A 16,579-nucleotide genomic window follows, 5' to 3' on the forward strand; every position below is an offset into this window, starting at 1 on the left:
TACTTTACATTAGAGTTTTGAGCTTTTTCATGTAAGGTAAGAGGTAAGTGCTCTTTTTTAGAGATGCCTTTTTTGTATGCATAACCTGAAATTCAATTGTTATACCTTTTTGGAGGACTGAGGAAAAACTGCTCTTAGTAAGTGAATAAGGGATAAATGTGTTTTCATTAGATAGAGGTTTCTTCAAGGCAAACTTACAGTCTGTAAATTGTTGAAATAGGTATTATGTAGAAGTTACTTAGATTAAACCTTGGAAACTATTTTCCAAAGGGTAGATGCTACTTGGTGAGTCTTTTAAAGTTGCTTTTGACAGCTAATTTGCTCACATAATAGCATAAGGTTTCTCCTCTTGTGCTTCATATTTTTCAAAAGAGAATTTTTTTCCATTATAATGAACTCTGATAAATATATGAGATAATTGATGGACTACATCTGCATAAAAAGAATTCAACTTGCTAAATACAATACCCATGACAAATGGAATGCATTTTGACTCCTCAGTTCTGGGATTGCATTCTGTCACTATGCTCAAGAATAATATGGAACATCATGAAAAAATGGAAAGCAGATCAGTAGAAGAGGTTTCCTTAAGGTGGCACTGAAGTTTATTTATCATAATGGGAGGCAGGTAACGATAACTTTCAAGTAATGGAATCTATGCATAGTACATTTGCTTGACACATTTCCTTTGAATGAAAAAGTTTCTTTTTTATTTTTTAATGTGAAAGATAAGCTGGCTTCCTTCTGTCCCCATTTGATGGGCAGCTACATAGTAGGTGCTAGAAAAGGCAAACTGGTGGTTTTCGGTTGAGTGATTGTGTATACATACACATACACACATAATCACAGATCGTAGGAACAGGAATCACACAGATTCAAAGCAAATATCAATGAAGAAAGGTATTCTAGAATCAGAATACAGTGGAAATGGAAGATGGATGGAGGTATTAAAGACCATGGCACATTCAGGGCAGTGCAGTTGTCCAAGATAGCATGATCAGAGCATCAGATGCTTGAGTCGCAGTCCAGTGATGCTAGAGAAATAGCTTAGTACCTGCTGGCAAATACCTTCCTGTGCAATGCTAAGAATTCTGACCTTGATCTTGGAGCTTAGGGTTTCTGTGTAAGGATTTTAACGTAGGAAGTCATAAACTCAAATTTGCATTTTAGAAAGATCATTGCATAATGTTTTGTTAGTGTATCAGGAGGGAAGAGCCTGAGATAGGCACCGATGGCTCCTAGGTTTTTGCTTCAAACCATAGGTTTGACTATCTATGTCTTGGCCCATTTCTTTATTTTTCAAACAAAGTTTGCTGCTTGTACAGGTTACAGACTTGAGGCAAGAACCAGGGAAAATCACAGAGAAGCATTGGATCACACAGATAGAAGAAAAACAGAACACGTTTTTAGATGTGGGATTGTGACTCAGAAGTGAAATGAGGGGAGAGTTTGAAATAGGAAGAGGGAGCCCACAGTGTCAAATATTAGTGGTGGGATAAGGACTAAAATTTCTCTAAAGGAAGTGTCACTGGTCAGTTTGAAAGTGCAATATTGAGAGGCTTCTTGGGGGTAGGCAGAAGTGGAATTGTTGAGAGCTGAAGATTAATTAAAAGCTAAAGAATTAGAGTTGGGGGTGTATAATTGAGCAGAAAAGGAAGAAGGGACATAGATAGGTAGGAAATGGTATTATGTGAGAGGAGTGATTTTCAATTGCAGGAGGTTTATGTGTTAGGTAAAAGTGCAGGAGAGGGAGGGAGAGAGATTAAAGAGTTATAGGAGAGCAGGGAACACTGATAGACGACATACTTGAGGGAAGTAGATTGGATGGGATCCAGCACCAAAGTGGTGAGTCAGTGATTGAGAAGAATAGGTGTGCTTGCTCTCAGAGAAGGTGTAAGTAGCCGAGCTGAAGCTCCAGGTAAGCTTCGAAGTGGACTTGGATTATCCTCTTTAGGAAAGCATTTCTGTGTGGTGGGTTTGTATTCTGTAAGTCTTCTTTTAGATGAGATAATGGAGGGTTAGCTGGATTTAAACACATTATTCCATATTTTGATAAAATAATTCCTTCTTTCATGATGTCAACACTGGTTATTGTTTTTTTAAAACTGTGGTACATACTATGAGAAATTAAAATTCATATTTAACATCCTCTTACACATAGAGAAGAAAATATTGTATTCACCATAGGATATTTACAACGTTCATTTTCATTCAACTATAAGATGAAATAAGTGACTCTTTGAAGAGAGAGGCCAAAGTTTACATCAAACATTTATAGCTTTTGTATTAATATGTTATTCAGTTTTACAATTGGCATAATTGTGTGTTTTGCAAGGTAATATGTACTTGATTTGGTTTTAAACATCTTGTCGTTTATTCAGTCTTCTCCTATGAATGAATTTATTGTACACAGATTACATTTCTTCATGTTTATGTTCTTTTGGTGGATAAGACAATGTAATAATACAAAAACTTAAAGACTGATATTTGTTTTGACAAGGAAATGAATCATGTAAAGGTGTTCCTTATATGGGCAAATGCTGCTTTTTGACATAAATATTACATGAAAACCTCCTTTGTCTTCACAGACTCTGCTCTGCCATGTAATCAAATCATGCTTGGGTGCGTGATCGTAGACATTGACAGCTTTGCATGTAGACATAGCATAGTCCTTATGCCAGGGTTCCGGGGCTGGGGTACTCTCTTCTTCTGAGGTCCTGGCTTTTGTGCCTTGTGTAGTCACTGGTTTACTCTACCTACTTTAGAAGCAATAAAGAATAGGCATGATTTGCAGATACTTCACAGTTACCAAGGATCACAAAAGTACCCTAGGGATATAGTTATCATTTTCTGTTTGTTTGTTGTTTGTTTTTGTCTTTTCTTTTCATTTTTCTTTTTTTGTGAGGTTGAATTTTTGAAATCAGCAAATTACCATTGTATTTTCCCATTGCTACACCACAAAGCGAAAACCTATTACTGGAAGCCTGCCCTGGGCAAAACTGTGAAATAGGTGAAGTTTGTCTTAGACATCTGCTTCCTCCATTTTCTAACTCTGCCAGCTCTCAAAGGCCTAATGCTCTGGAGTTCCTCCTGCCTAGGGGGCTTCACACAGTGTTAGTGATTGATTGCATCCTAATATCTACGTCTTCCATGGATATCAGCTTTTAAGAGACTATCTGGGGAGAGTAATATATAACACAAAGAAGTAAACCTCTAATGGCAAAATATAAAACATCATTGTTGGGGGGTCTGATGAGTCAGAAAATGTGGGGCAGAGACCTTTTAATTCTAAAGCAAGTGTATAAGTGACTGCTTTCTCTGCTCTTTTTGTAAAGCTGGGGTTATTAATGATTGCATGTGCATGCTAAATCGCTTCAGTAATGTCTGACTCTGTGCAACCCCATGGACTATTGCCAGTCAGGCTCCTCTCTCTATGGGATTCTCCAGAATCCTTTGAATTATCATACTTAACTATGGTAATATACAGGCATGAATGGGCTGGCATTACCCTACTCTTCTTTGAAGAAGATACTCTGTAGTGATAGAAAGAGTAAATTGAGTCTATTTTTATACCATGGCTCATGAACTCATAGACATGAGGGAATGATCCTTGTTTAGCATTTCAATTTGTGGTCTATCTTGGATTCATATTTTAATTAACTCAAGTCAACACCTTAGTGGGTGATAAGTAATATTATCCCTGGAGAATGGTATATAGAAAAAATGTAATCTAATCTGAAACCTTGAGAGTGGAAAAAAAGATTGCCCTTATCAAGTCTGTTAAAGATCGGGTTAGAGAGATCACTCGAGGTTAAGAGTCTCCTGCTAAGAAGTTGCCCAGTAAATCAGTGAGAGAATTGCAAGGAGAACATGTGAGCTTCTGGCCTCTTAGGGCACAGAGTCACTGTTTACTTTAAGGCCACATTTATAATCACAGTTAGTGACCTCAGGAGACCAGTGCTCCCAGCAATGAAGCAGATGGCACACTTCTTCCATTACCCTACAGCTCATGAGCCATGATGCTAACCAAGTGAGAGAGGAATGTTAAATAAAAACAAATTAGGCTCTGTTAAAATCATGACATTGAATATATCTCTATAGCTTCCTGTTTCTGAAGGACTTTAGTTATATTTATAACTCTTTCAAACCACTTGAAATTCCTCTCGTTGAAAATCACTACGCTTCTTTTCAATGCTTAAAGAAACAGCTATCTGGTGAGACCATACATATTCTGATGGTAAATTTGTATTTATAAGGAAGAAAGGTTATCTAGCTCCACCACTGGATGAAGTCCTATTAAAACTTGTAGAAATATAGCATATTAACACTAAAAGAAGTCTTGGAGGTTGGGAGGAAATTAATTTGTAATTGGGCTCCTTGGACCAAACTCATTATGAAAACCACTCAGATAACAGGGTGCTAAATCAGTTAAGGGTGGTCTTTGGAGAAACAAGTTTTCTGGAACACTGGGAAGCTAGGGCAGAGAGATGGATCAAGGACACCTGGGCCAGGCTCTGCTTTCACCTTGTGGAAGAGACTGTGACCTTGCCCACACTGAGCTTGATCCAAGAACTAGGAAAGATGCTGTTTGTAAACATCCTTTAAATGGAAACATGTCTATAGCAGCATAAGTTCTTTCTGGGTAAATGATTTTGACCATATGTATAAAAGGGCAGTGACATGATAAGAATTTGGCTGTTTCACAATTCTGACAGGAAGGTCCTATATTCCAGGCTAAATAAATTGGGACTTAGTTTAATCCTGCAGTAGACATATAAGTTTAATTAAGCCTCAGTTTTACAGATGAGGGAAACACAGTTTATAGAAAACAAATGACTTGCCTAAATTGACAGATTACCTTAGTGCCAGAGCAGGAAACAGAACCCAGGCCTCTTGACCCTGCCATAATCGTCTATAACCTCATGAATCAGAAAAGAAAACCCTGATCCCATTAAAACCATTAATTTTCTGATAATGACACCATCATATTTCAGTCATTTTGGTCTTTTTCCACGTATTCATTAATTTAACAAATACTTAGTAAATCCCTGCAGTGGTAGCATGAGTAAAACAGATCCAAGTCCTTGCTCTCAGGAATCTTACTTTATAGTTGAGGAAGTTGGACCATAAACTAAATGAGTAAGATATGATTTAAAGTATGTTTTAAATTGGTTTATGTTAAATGGTGGTTAAGTGCCATGAAAAAAAGATAAATTGGAAAAGAGTGGAGTTGTGTGTGTGAGTGTCCTGCGGTCATTCTAAATAGAATGGTCAGGGAGGACCTTGCTGACTCTGTAATCAGTCATTTCCCCAGTCATCATGTATCATCTGCTCCTTCATGCCTACAACATCTGCATTTCTCTTCCTATTCCCGGGAATAGCAAGAGAACACTCCCTCTATTGTTATTTGACCACACATTCTATCTTTGTCTCATAAGCTAAGGCATCCATTATCCTGCATCCAGCCTCAAGAAACCAGACCAGAATCCTGTCACCCTCTCCTGCCTCTGAAGCTTCCCTGATTCCTCCTTCAGCACAGCCTCATCACCAGGAGACTCAGACTCTGTGATATAATCACCTCTCCCGCCCACCTTTCTTTCTGTTTGGACAGGCCACTTTCTTCCTCTTTTCTGTTTTTGCTCATTGAATGCTCTTCTACCAGTTGAAACTCTGACCATCTTTTACAGTCCATCCCAAATGATGTCCCTTTCCAGAGAGCTTCTGATCTCCCCACACCCCCACCCCCCAAAAAAGTTCCAGTTCACTCTTTTAGTGTAAGACTTGGCCTCTTAAATCAGCTCTTCATTAGCACAGTTCTTGGTACATTGCAACTGCTCCATAAGGGTTTGTTGAATCAAGTTGAATGATACTTATCAGATTTCTTTGGGAATCAGAAATCCCAACAAGAAGTTGAAGTTTCAGTTTGGATTAAAAATACTGCTCATGGAAATGTAGCCAAGATGTAGGAGAAAAAAAAAAAAGAAAACACGCCAAAAAGCACTTAATAGAATATATTTCAAACAGAAAGAGGCTTTCAGTAATGTAGTCTGTTCTATGTTCAGGGACAGTTGCAGAGAGAATGAATTCACGTGAATTTATGTGGGAAGCTGGCTGTCAGCTGAACCATGTGCAAATGAATCTGCCTTAAACTGTTTTCTGCTAAAATAAGCAACATTTTAGAAATGTTGTCTATCTCTTTAGGTTAGTGCTAAATTATCCCACAGCTCTCTGAAGCTCATCAAGTTAATAATTGTTTCCAATAATCTGTAAACGAGCTTGCTTAAAATAATTAACCTTTTCACTTATTTGTATAAAAGACTCGGGTAACAAAAGATTGGAAGTTGATGGGGTCAGTTCAGGAGATCTGGGTCGTCACCCATTGGCCCCTATCCTGGTAACAGGCTGCACAGCTGTGGGTACCAAAGACTTGCCTCTGGGAGATTTCTCATTTTCTCCCCAATCCCCCATGACTTAAGAGCTGCTGCTGCCCCAGTGGATGGAGTATGGGGGGTAGACGGATGCTTCTATACACAGCGTCCCTGGTGTTAGGGTGGAGGGGACACATGACCCTGGTGGTCACGTGAATTTTGCTTAGATAGAAACCTTACTGTCTAATCTTCTGTATAACTACTTGGCCCACTTTTCTGGTTTGTAATTAATCCATGGCTAGTGCTGGTATCCAGCCCTAAAGTTCCCGTCCATAACTGAATTCCTCTTGGGCAGAAACCTAAAGAAAATTCCTGCTTAGAGGATTAGTTTCTTCTCGGCAAGTTTTTCAGAAGTGTACTTGCCAAGAGGGTACATATAAAAGAAAACAAATGAAATCTTCATCTGCTGTCTTTAGCAGAAATGATTTGGAAGCATCTTTCATACCTAAAGGATTAGACTCTATTGGGTGAGCTAATAGACCCAAATCTGGATCTCTTCTCTTAGAGGGCTTTTAATTCTGCATAATTTTGATGACAGAGTCACTCACTGCCCTTCATTTAGCACCATTCTTCCTAAAATGAGATTTCTTTAAGAAGTCTCATTTTAAGAAGAGATAGGTAAAAGGCAATAAATTATTTTGCCTTGAAACTAGCTTTTTCAAGTTTTCTGTGTTAATATGTAGCTATTTCACTTTAGGTGTTTATACTTTAGTAGTGAGAAATGTAGTAGAATATTTTTAAATTAAACTTGGAAGCTGTGTATGGAGCATCATGGCTATATTTACTATGTCTGTCTGTGAACGTATTATCATCCACCCAATCACACTAGCCAGAACCTAAGAAATGATTTTTAGATAGAATCTATGAGTTCTACCTTTTAAATATCTCTTCTTATTAAGATTACTAATGATTTCCATGTTGCTAAATACAAGGAACAAATCTTAATCTTCATTTTTCTGGACTATCAGGTAAAGTAACTTTCTTCACGTGGCTTCTAGGGAAGCCATATTCTTCTGGTGTCCCCCCTTTTCCCTAGTCATTTCTTAGTTCTTTCCTTGTTCTTCTTGCTCTTTTTGATCTCTGATGACTGGAGTCCCCCAGTGCTCAGTGCTTGGATCTCTTCTATAACGACAAAGTCTCCTGGTGATTTCATTCAGGCTAATGGTTTTAAATACCATCTATATGCTGATGAATCCCAAATTTACATCTCTATCCCAGATTTATCTCCTAAACTGCAGATTCAATTACCTAGTGGGCCATTTGTCATCTCCATTTAGATGCCTGATTAGATAAAGTCCAAAATATTCAAAGCAGAACTCCTGATTATCCCTATGGAATCTGCTTCTCCCATAGTCTTCGTTTTCTCAGTAAATGGCCATTTTATCCTTCCAGGGTCTTAGGCTAGGAAACTTGGGGTGTATGCTTGATTCTTCTCTTCCTATACTCCTCATCTAATCTGTCAGCAAATCTTGTGGGTTGTATCTTCAAGAGATATCCAGAAAATAAGTATTTTTCACTACCTCTACCTCTCCAAGCCATCATCTTTTACCTACTTCTTATACCAACCTCCTAACTGGTGTCCCTCTTTCTACCCTTGGGACCCTTTTCTTTTCTCACAACACCAGTCACAATTACCATGCCATTTTTTTCACTCCTAACTCTTGTTTGGTTTCCTATCTCTCTCTCAGTAACTGGGAAAGGTCTTACAATGGCTTACATGGTACTGCACTTGCCGCCTCTCATTTACCACTCTGAACTCACCATTTTATGACTCCCTTCCCAATCATAATGTTCAGCACACTGGCCTCCTTGCTATTACTCTCTGAGCAAACAAATAGGACTAGACTGTTAAATCAGAGAAATGTGAATCAGAAATCTTACCCACTCAGTTCAGTTCAGTTGCTCAGTTGTGTCTGATTCTTTGTGACCCCCATGGACTGCAGCATGCCAGGCTTCCCTGTTCATCACCAACTCCCAAAGCTTACTCGAACTCATGACCATCAAATCAGTGATGCCATCCAACCATCTCATCCTCTGTCATCCCCTTCTCCTTCCATCTTCAATCTTTCCCAACATCAGGGTCTTTTCACATGAGTCGGTTTTTCACATTAGGTGGCCAAAGTATTGGAGTTTCAGCTTCAGCATCAGTATTTCCAATGAATATTCAGGACTGATTCACTTTAGGTGGGACTGGCTGGATCTCCCTGCAGTCCAAGAGATTCTCAAGAGTTTTCTCCAACACCACAGTTCAAAAGCATCAGTTCTTTGGCACTCAGCTTTCTTTATAGTCCAACTCTCACAACCATATAGGACTACTGGATATAAGCAATCAAAAGATTTAGACAAACTAGAGAGATGTCCAGGTTGGTGAAGGCACCTCCCAAGGTCCTCCCCACATTGGAGCTAATCCTCTGGCTTAGAATAGATAAGCTATCCAAGTGGATTTCATGAGATTATCGTAGACAGAGGAATGTTTAAATTATAAGACTTCTTCATTTTATTCTCTAGAGTTATATCTGTATATGATAGAGACAAGATATATATCAAATAATGTATTATTCAAGGAGACTTCCTTCACACAGCTAAGGTTCTATTCACTAGATAATCCTGAGCTAGGTACATCTTGCTATAGGCATTTCAGAGATTTTCCCTTCTTCCTGGATAAACACCATTCATCTACTACTCAGAAGTCGAATAGCAAAAGGTTTAGAGAGTTAACTGCTTTCCCTGTTATCTTCTTCCAACCCTTCCCATCCCACCTCCCCACTCTTTCCTCCCACTTAGGCAAGCACAGTCCTGCTATAGGTGGTGGCACTTGATCTTATGTCTTCCTGAAGTGCTCTAGACTCAGACTTCTCACAGGCTACTCTTAACTTCCTTCACCTCTTCTACACTGACCTTTCTTGATGAGACTTCAACCCCACTCCCAGATACAGTCGTTTCCCAGCCTTTGCCCTTCTCTACTTATTCCTGTTTGAAATAGTATTCTTTCACTGGTCATCTTATTTACAGATAATTTGTGTCAAGAGAAGAGAAGTCCATGGGAGCTGAGATTGATGCTTATAGTTGTATCCCTCGTTCCTAGCACAGCGCCCGGCAGTGGCAGGCTCTCTGTGCTTGTCAAGAGGATTCCTGTTTCTCCTTGCCTGCACCACTAAGATGGTTGGAGACCTCATCTCTTCTCCTGTTGACTGTTGTGGTCATCTCCTAACAGACTGCTGGCATACTGTTTCCAACGTGCTCTTCTGAAACTTGAAGCTGCTCTGTGAACATATCTCATTCCTGCTTAAAATCCGTCAGTGGCTCCTCATAGTTTTCAGGAGAAATTCCATCTTAGCATGACACCTGAGGCTTGATTAACTCTCCAGCCTCATTGCAGTCTTCCTCTCACTACACTTAACGTGCTTTCCTTCTCATTTCCCCCCTAGATTTTCATGCCTGAAATGCCTGTCTGAATCAGCTGAAGAACTGGTTCCTGATGATTTAGCCTAAGGCTCTTTCCTGTAATGTTTCACCTTATTCCCTTTAGTCTGGGTTAAACGTTCTTCTCCAATAGCAACCGTGCCTGTCTTTGCTGTAGCATTTATGCATTATGTAATAATTGTCCTTAAATGTATATGTCTTATTCACTAGACTTCAAGCTTCTTGAGTTCTATTCATTTTGTATCTCTAAGACATTTGGTAATTTGATTCATAATAGACCTTCAAAATGTGTTGACTATGTGAAACTCTAAACCAAAGGGCAAAAGGGACTTTTAGATAAGGAGTAGCTTAAAAAAAAAAAGAAAAGTTTTATCTTGATTACACAAGACACAGAAGACTATCTCCTTAATCAGGTCTTGTAGAATATACAAGGCAGTAGTCATAGAGAGTAGCAACTAGGTAGGTACCCCTCCTCGGGTCAGGTCTGGGAGGGAAATGACATTGCTGAGAGTTGGATAATGCACAGGGAATATTATGCTGTGCATTTACTTCAAAGTTCTAAATTTTGAGCAGGGCACTTTAAGCAGGAGACTTGCTCATCTTTACCCCATCCTTAAAGGCCCTGGAGAAATCGGCCGCTATTGAATCCTTGTGATTTTATAGAATAGGTCAAGTTAAAGAAGTTAATGGAAATCTTTTGACCCACGAAATTATTATATTACACTACAAGTCAAGTGTTAACTAGAGAGGGCACATTTTCCACTGAGACTCCCAACTCTTGGCTTCTTAGAATTTTTATTCTTGATTCCAAATATCAAATCTGTCATTTCACCATATGCTTTATCATCTCCATGCGTGTTTACACTGAAATCAAAGATTAATAAGTGATAATTTTTAAATTGCTATTTTTATTTACTGATTCACTAATTTAGGCTGATATGGGTTTTATTAAACTCATATACATGGGAAACTTTATCAATTGGGTAAATAGGAAATTTCTATGTATAATTTATCAGCTTCCTGGGTGGCTCAGCAGTAAAGAATCTGCCTGCAATGGAAGAGCTGCAGAAGATATATACTCGATCCCTGGGTCAGGAAGATCCCCTGGAGGGGGATATGGCAACCCACTCCAGTATTCTTGCCTGGAGCATCCTATGGACAGAGAAGCCTGGTGGGCTACAGTCTAAAGGGTCACAAAGAGTCAGACACGACTGAAGCGACTTAGCATGCACACATATATAGTTTTTATATTCCTGTAAATTGTAATACCTATTGCAATTGCATAGTTCTTTAGAGAAAACAATCCCTTTCTCACATATTTCACATAAAAATGACTAATTCTTATAACTGTTTTTCAGCAGTGCAATGCATTATGATTAAAATGTTTTGGGAAATAGGTTTATAAGGTGTAGAAAATATTGTTATGAAAAGATTGTTATGAAAAGATTCTTATTAATATAAATCTTCACTTGACTTATAGGTGTTCCCCCAAAATATCAAATCTGTTTTGCTTTGAACTGAATATAGTCTTTTTAGACCAAGTCCAAAACAGTCTACCTTAATACTAGATTCTGCTTTGTAGTGAACTGGCCATAGGACCAGTAGAGTTTGATCTCAGTATTGCAGAATTCAGGCTACAATTTAGATAATTAAAATTTTGGTTCCTCAGTTATCTGCTAGTAACTCTAAGTACTGCAAAATGAAATTTTAACATGTTAACTTAAAAATATGCTCTTATTTTCATAAAACCAGTATTTTTGAAGACATTGCTATAAATATGCTTCCATTGCATAGAAGATACAAGATACACAAACATGAGCGGGTGCTTAGTGATTAATTGAAGACTTCCTGCTGTTTTCTGAACATTTGTTAACACATATTTGTGAGTATTTTACCCTTGATCTTCTTATTTTGAATCAATTCACCTTTTTTCTTCTCAAGTATTTACCTTCTACTTCTTTGTGATTAACCCACATTTAAGGGATGACAAGTGAACTGATCTTTAGTTCATTTCTCCAAATATCTGCTTCTCTCAAATTTGTGATAGAAGCACATAAGAACAAATCTTAGTTATCATTATTTTATTGATGTTCTGGCAGTTTATTTAGTAGCCTTCATGCCAAAGTGATGGGGTTTAATAATAATACGCTATTGTACTAGAAAAAAAAATGCTTTGTTTAATTATTGGTTCAAATAGCCTTTGGAAAAAGGTGTTTTAGAGATGTATAGGGGCGTATATTTTGTACCAGAGTAATCATTCACTCTGTTGTTTAAGCAAGTAAGTTACTTTAAATAAGCTCATAATGAGTTTTTAATTTATAGAGTAATGAATCAGTAGGGCAAAGAGAGGTGCAAAGTCTTAGAAGAATTTGCCTTGTATAATAACTGAAGAATCACTTGAGTAAAATCCCCACTGAACTAGCTTTTGTTGGATGAAAGAATGCAATTATATTAAAAATGAATACTTCAGTGTAATATGAAACTGATGCTGCCTGAATTATTATGTGCCAAATTAGGTTGCTGTAAACAATAACAAAATGGGTGACTGTGCAAATGAAAGCACTGAGTTATTTAAACTTGCTGTAGCATGTTTAATGAGATGCAGTGAAAGCAGAAAATGTTTAATTTAGTAACGGGTGACCTGAATCAATCTGTCCTACAGAATGACAGGCTTTGGATTAATTTTCAGTTAAAACAAAATAACTGAATAACCACCCTTATTAATATGTAATGTAGACTATTGCACATTATTCTCTTTTAGTAAGAGAAACAGCATCTTTCAGGAGGAATTATAAGTTCCACATGAAACGCTGCTAACCAAATTAAGTCTTGTTTTTTTTTTCCTTAGAGAATCTGGCAATGCTTTGTGTTTCTGGTTGGATTATATTAAGATCATAATCTAATAAACCCCTTGAAGGAAAAACTTGTGGTATTTGTCTGGAATATAATTGTGTAAGTCTACTCTATTTTTATTAATTATAGGCAGTAGAAGGTGATTAAATTAAAATGATAGACTCCTTTCATATTTAGACAGATCTGTGGAGTTGATGGTCTACCCAGGTATTTTTTAGTTAAATACCTGAAATAGCTTCTTGCCCTTGTGTTTTCCTTCTTTTAGAGTCATCTCAGTTCAGGAATTTTGAAAACTTCCTTCTCAGTGGGTGTGAATTCACTACTACACCATGATATGTTTGTTTGATACAGGGCAGAGAGTTAAATTCTTGAAGGGCTGTTTTGCATCACTTGAGGGACACTGAGTTTTATAAGTTTCCTGTGATATGGAAAAACACTTCACATTTTTACTCAAATTAAAAAACTTTTCACTCTAGGCAGACTCTATAAACAATGGACATAAAGTGAACATCTATGTGATAATGAGAAGCTGCAAATATCTTTTAAAAATGAAACCGTTTGTTTGTGAAAGTGAAGTGCATTTTACTGTCTTAATCCTCCTTTAATGGGAGGTTTCTTTGATATATTTTACTCATTTGGAGTTGGTTTCCAAACTGAGTTAGAAGAAATAATATGTAGTATCTTACACAATGAACCAAAATGTGTCCCAAAAGTCATACTTATAACCACTTTAGTGTTAGGAATGTTATGATATTTCTGTGTCTAAATTCCACACAATTGTGTAAGTATGGTATTTTTATATAATACTGAATATTAGAGTCAAACATTATTTTGCAGATTCAAAAATTATTATAGTTCACATGTGCAGCAGTTGGAGGTGTGGGACCTTAAATCTGGTTTAAAGGCAAAACGAAGTTTTACAAATGCTGTTTTATTACTCTGTAACTTTGGTAAATAACTGTTTTTGTATTTAAAAACTTAATTAGCATAATACTTTAAATCAAAAAGAAGAGTAGAAGCTATTTTTTTTATGAGCTTGCTAGAATATTATCTAAATCAAGTGACTAACTCTTTTGTTTAAAGTAAAAACAATCTTGTTTTCCCAAAGAAACAGCACAGTAGTATTTAATCTCTGTGTGTAAATCACTGTGCTTCAGTTTCTTTTGGAGAGAAAATTTTTCATGGTTTTATTCTTTTCAGTGATGAGGCTTTACACTGTTAGAACTATTGAATGTCTTTAAAAATACAAGGGGAAAAAAAAAGGCAAAAGCTTTTCTTGTCTCCAGAAACAATCCTTGGTAATTGTGGCTTTGAATAATAGAATGTAGATAAAGCTAGTATGTGGGAGTTATTTTCTAGTTAGAAACAGCATATAGATAACCTTTCCTTGGGAAGAATTTTAATGTTTAGTTAGAACTTTTGGTTTGAACAGTGATTACTACAGGATGGTCTCTGTACTTTGATTGTCCTAGAAATGCTCATGTTAACCAGAGTCTGAGCTTTGAAATTAGTAGACCTCTTTTCAAACCCTTGCTTGTCTGTCTGTGGCTCCTTTATTTTTTAGATCCTGAACCTTAGGGCTTACACTTCTTGAGGCTGATTTTTTTCTTCATTTGAAAACTTGTGTTCATAATTCATAACCCACAGAGTTTTATTAGGGCAAAGTGGCACATATGTGAAGGTTTTTGTTAATTATATACTATAATATTATTATATATTATTAGACGGCACTCTATAAAGATATAATGAATCATTTTAAGTGGAGAATTTCTTTGTACAATGATCTCCACCTTCCTTTCTCTCTCACCATTCCTTTGTTCCCCTAATGTTATACTCTGAAATTTTCAAACACTGTGTTTAAAATTGTGGCTGTTAATATTGTACTTGTAACATGTTTGGGAAAACATTCTAACCTCATGGAAAATATGGTATTTAACTTGTGGTTGAATTATCTTTTTTTAATTATGATACTTGCAGTACTTTTGGAAGAGAAATTAGTCTCAGTTTTGACACCCATGTTGATCACTATGGGACAAATGCTTTAAAAATGTACTGATAATAAGCTTTTAAGTTTCCTCCATGTCTTTTCACGGCTTGAGTGTATTTCTTTTTGGTCCTGAGAAATATTCTATTGTCTAGATGGGCCATAGTATACTTATTCATTCAGCTGCTGAAGGATATCTTGGTTGATTCCAAGTATTGGCAATTGTGAGTAAAGTTCATGAGGCTTTTGTGTGTACGAAGGTTTTTATTACTTTGGGTGAATTCTGAGGTATTTGCAACATTTGCAATCAACTATGATTATAAGTAAACCAAGCTTTGAATCCCAGTTTTAAGGGAAATACAAATTCCTAACAAAGAATCCTGTTGTTCATATTAGTAGACCTATTTACAAAAATCCAGTTACTATTATATTTTGGGTTTTTAAAAATAAAAATGTGTGGAAATGGAAAAAAAAAAATGTACTTGTGGTGGTGTTTATAATAGTAGGGACTGTTAGATACAGGTAGGATTGCTTATAGCTCTAGAAGTTTGATCAGTCCAGAATTACTTGATGTATTAGTTTGGAATATAGATTTAAAATGGGCTTCCCAGATGGCACTAGTGGTAAAGAACCCAATCTGCCAGTGCAGGAGACTTAAGAGATGTGGGTTCATTCCCTGGTTTGGGAAGACCCCCTGGAGAAGGGCATAGCAACCCAGTCCAGTATTCTTGTCTGGAGAATCCCATGGACAGAGGAGCCTACCAGGCTCCACATCCATTGAGTTGTAAAGAGTTGGACACAACTGAAGTGACATAGCACACAGGCACATGGATTAAAAATAGGAAGTGATTATATCCGAGTATGGGATCATTAAAATTTTTGACATCATATTACTAGAATTTCATTGGAGAGTTGCATATAAGCTTGGTATGTGAAATCAGTATTGATAAGAGCTGAAGATTGTTTTCCAGACATAAAATGTACAGACTAGATAAGCATTTGTAAGTCACTTGATTTTTTTGTATATAAAATGTTAATACTTTGAGCTCATCAATTATACAATAAACTAGTATTAGGTATGCTGGCAGTCCACTGTGAGGATTAAAATAGTACTGTGAGTACAGTACCGGGGGGTGAAATGTCCTATTTCAGAGGAGTTTTTCATCCATGAAATAGGATCCTGTGTTCATTTCTGTTTACCAGATCAGAGATTGATAGGTGAATTAAAAAATGTTCCATATTGGCTATGGTCTGTATTTGTAAGCTTTCCTCTTTGCAGATTTGCATATATTCAAAGGCTTTTAAGATCATTCAGGAATACTTAGGACCATCAACTTTGAGATGAGAAAATTCAAACCAAACAAAGGCAGATTTCTGCCCAAATGAGAACACAACAGGTTGCCTTACTTTTCTCTACCATTAATAGCCACCAAAGCAAATTTTTATCACTCAGAAATTTCTCCCAATGAAGGTATTTGGGGAAGTATGTTAGCTCAAATCTGAGATAACTTGTTACCTGTATTCTGTGTCTTAATGAATTTCTTCTAAATGGTCTTGCAATCTATGGAGTTAGATAATTTCTGAAAATATTTTTGTATGGTACTTTAACGTTTTGAGAAACATTTATTTAGTTGCCATTAAAAATTAATGTATTTTGCCCATGAATCTTGATTTCTGGTTTTCTTTAAATAAACGTTAAGTCAGCGCATGCTGCACCTAAAACCCTGCCAGGTAGTGGTTTGGGAGGCTGAGTTATCATAGACCTCTGAGTTCACTACGGGCCCCTTTGGGCCTGTTCACTTGCTTATATTGATATTACTTGCCTGGCTTTTTGAAAGCATTTGATTTTTGTGAGCTTTTAGATAAAGTTGAATGTAGCAGGTTTTGAGAG

At 36.9% G+C, this 16,579-nt stretch overlaps 1 protein-coding gene across 4 annotated transcripts in view; it reads left to right on the forward strand.

Moving 5' to 3' along the window:
• The window catches only part of IMMP2L (inner mitochondrial membrane peptidase subunit 2), a 921,351-nt gene that overhangs the window by 289,931 nt on the left and 614,841 nt on the right, over nucleotides 1-16,579 (forward strand). Inside the window, exon 5 of one of the 4 annotated variants that reach the window (XM_043463177.1) lies at nucleotides 11,604-13,616. The exons of the other annotated variants lie outside the window; for them this stretch is intronic. Within the exon in view, the coding sequence (XP_043319112.1) occupies nucleotides 11,604-11,688 (85 nt within the window). The 3' untranslated portion in view covers nucleotides 11,689-13,616. Of the gene's footprint in view, nucleotides 1-11,603; nucleotides 13,617-16,579 lie in introns of those variants that run through there. 4 annotated transcript variants of the gene reach the window in all.

This window comes from Cervus canadensis, chromosome 3, assembly GCF_019320065.1.
Source record: "Cervus canadensis isolate Bull #8, Minnesota chromosome 3, ASM1932006v1, whole genome shotgun sequence".
In the NCBI taxonomy this organism is placed as follows: Eukaryota; Metazoa; Chordata; class Mammalia; order Artiodactyla; family Cervidae; genus Cervus; species Cervus canadensis.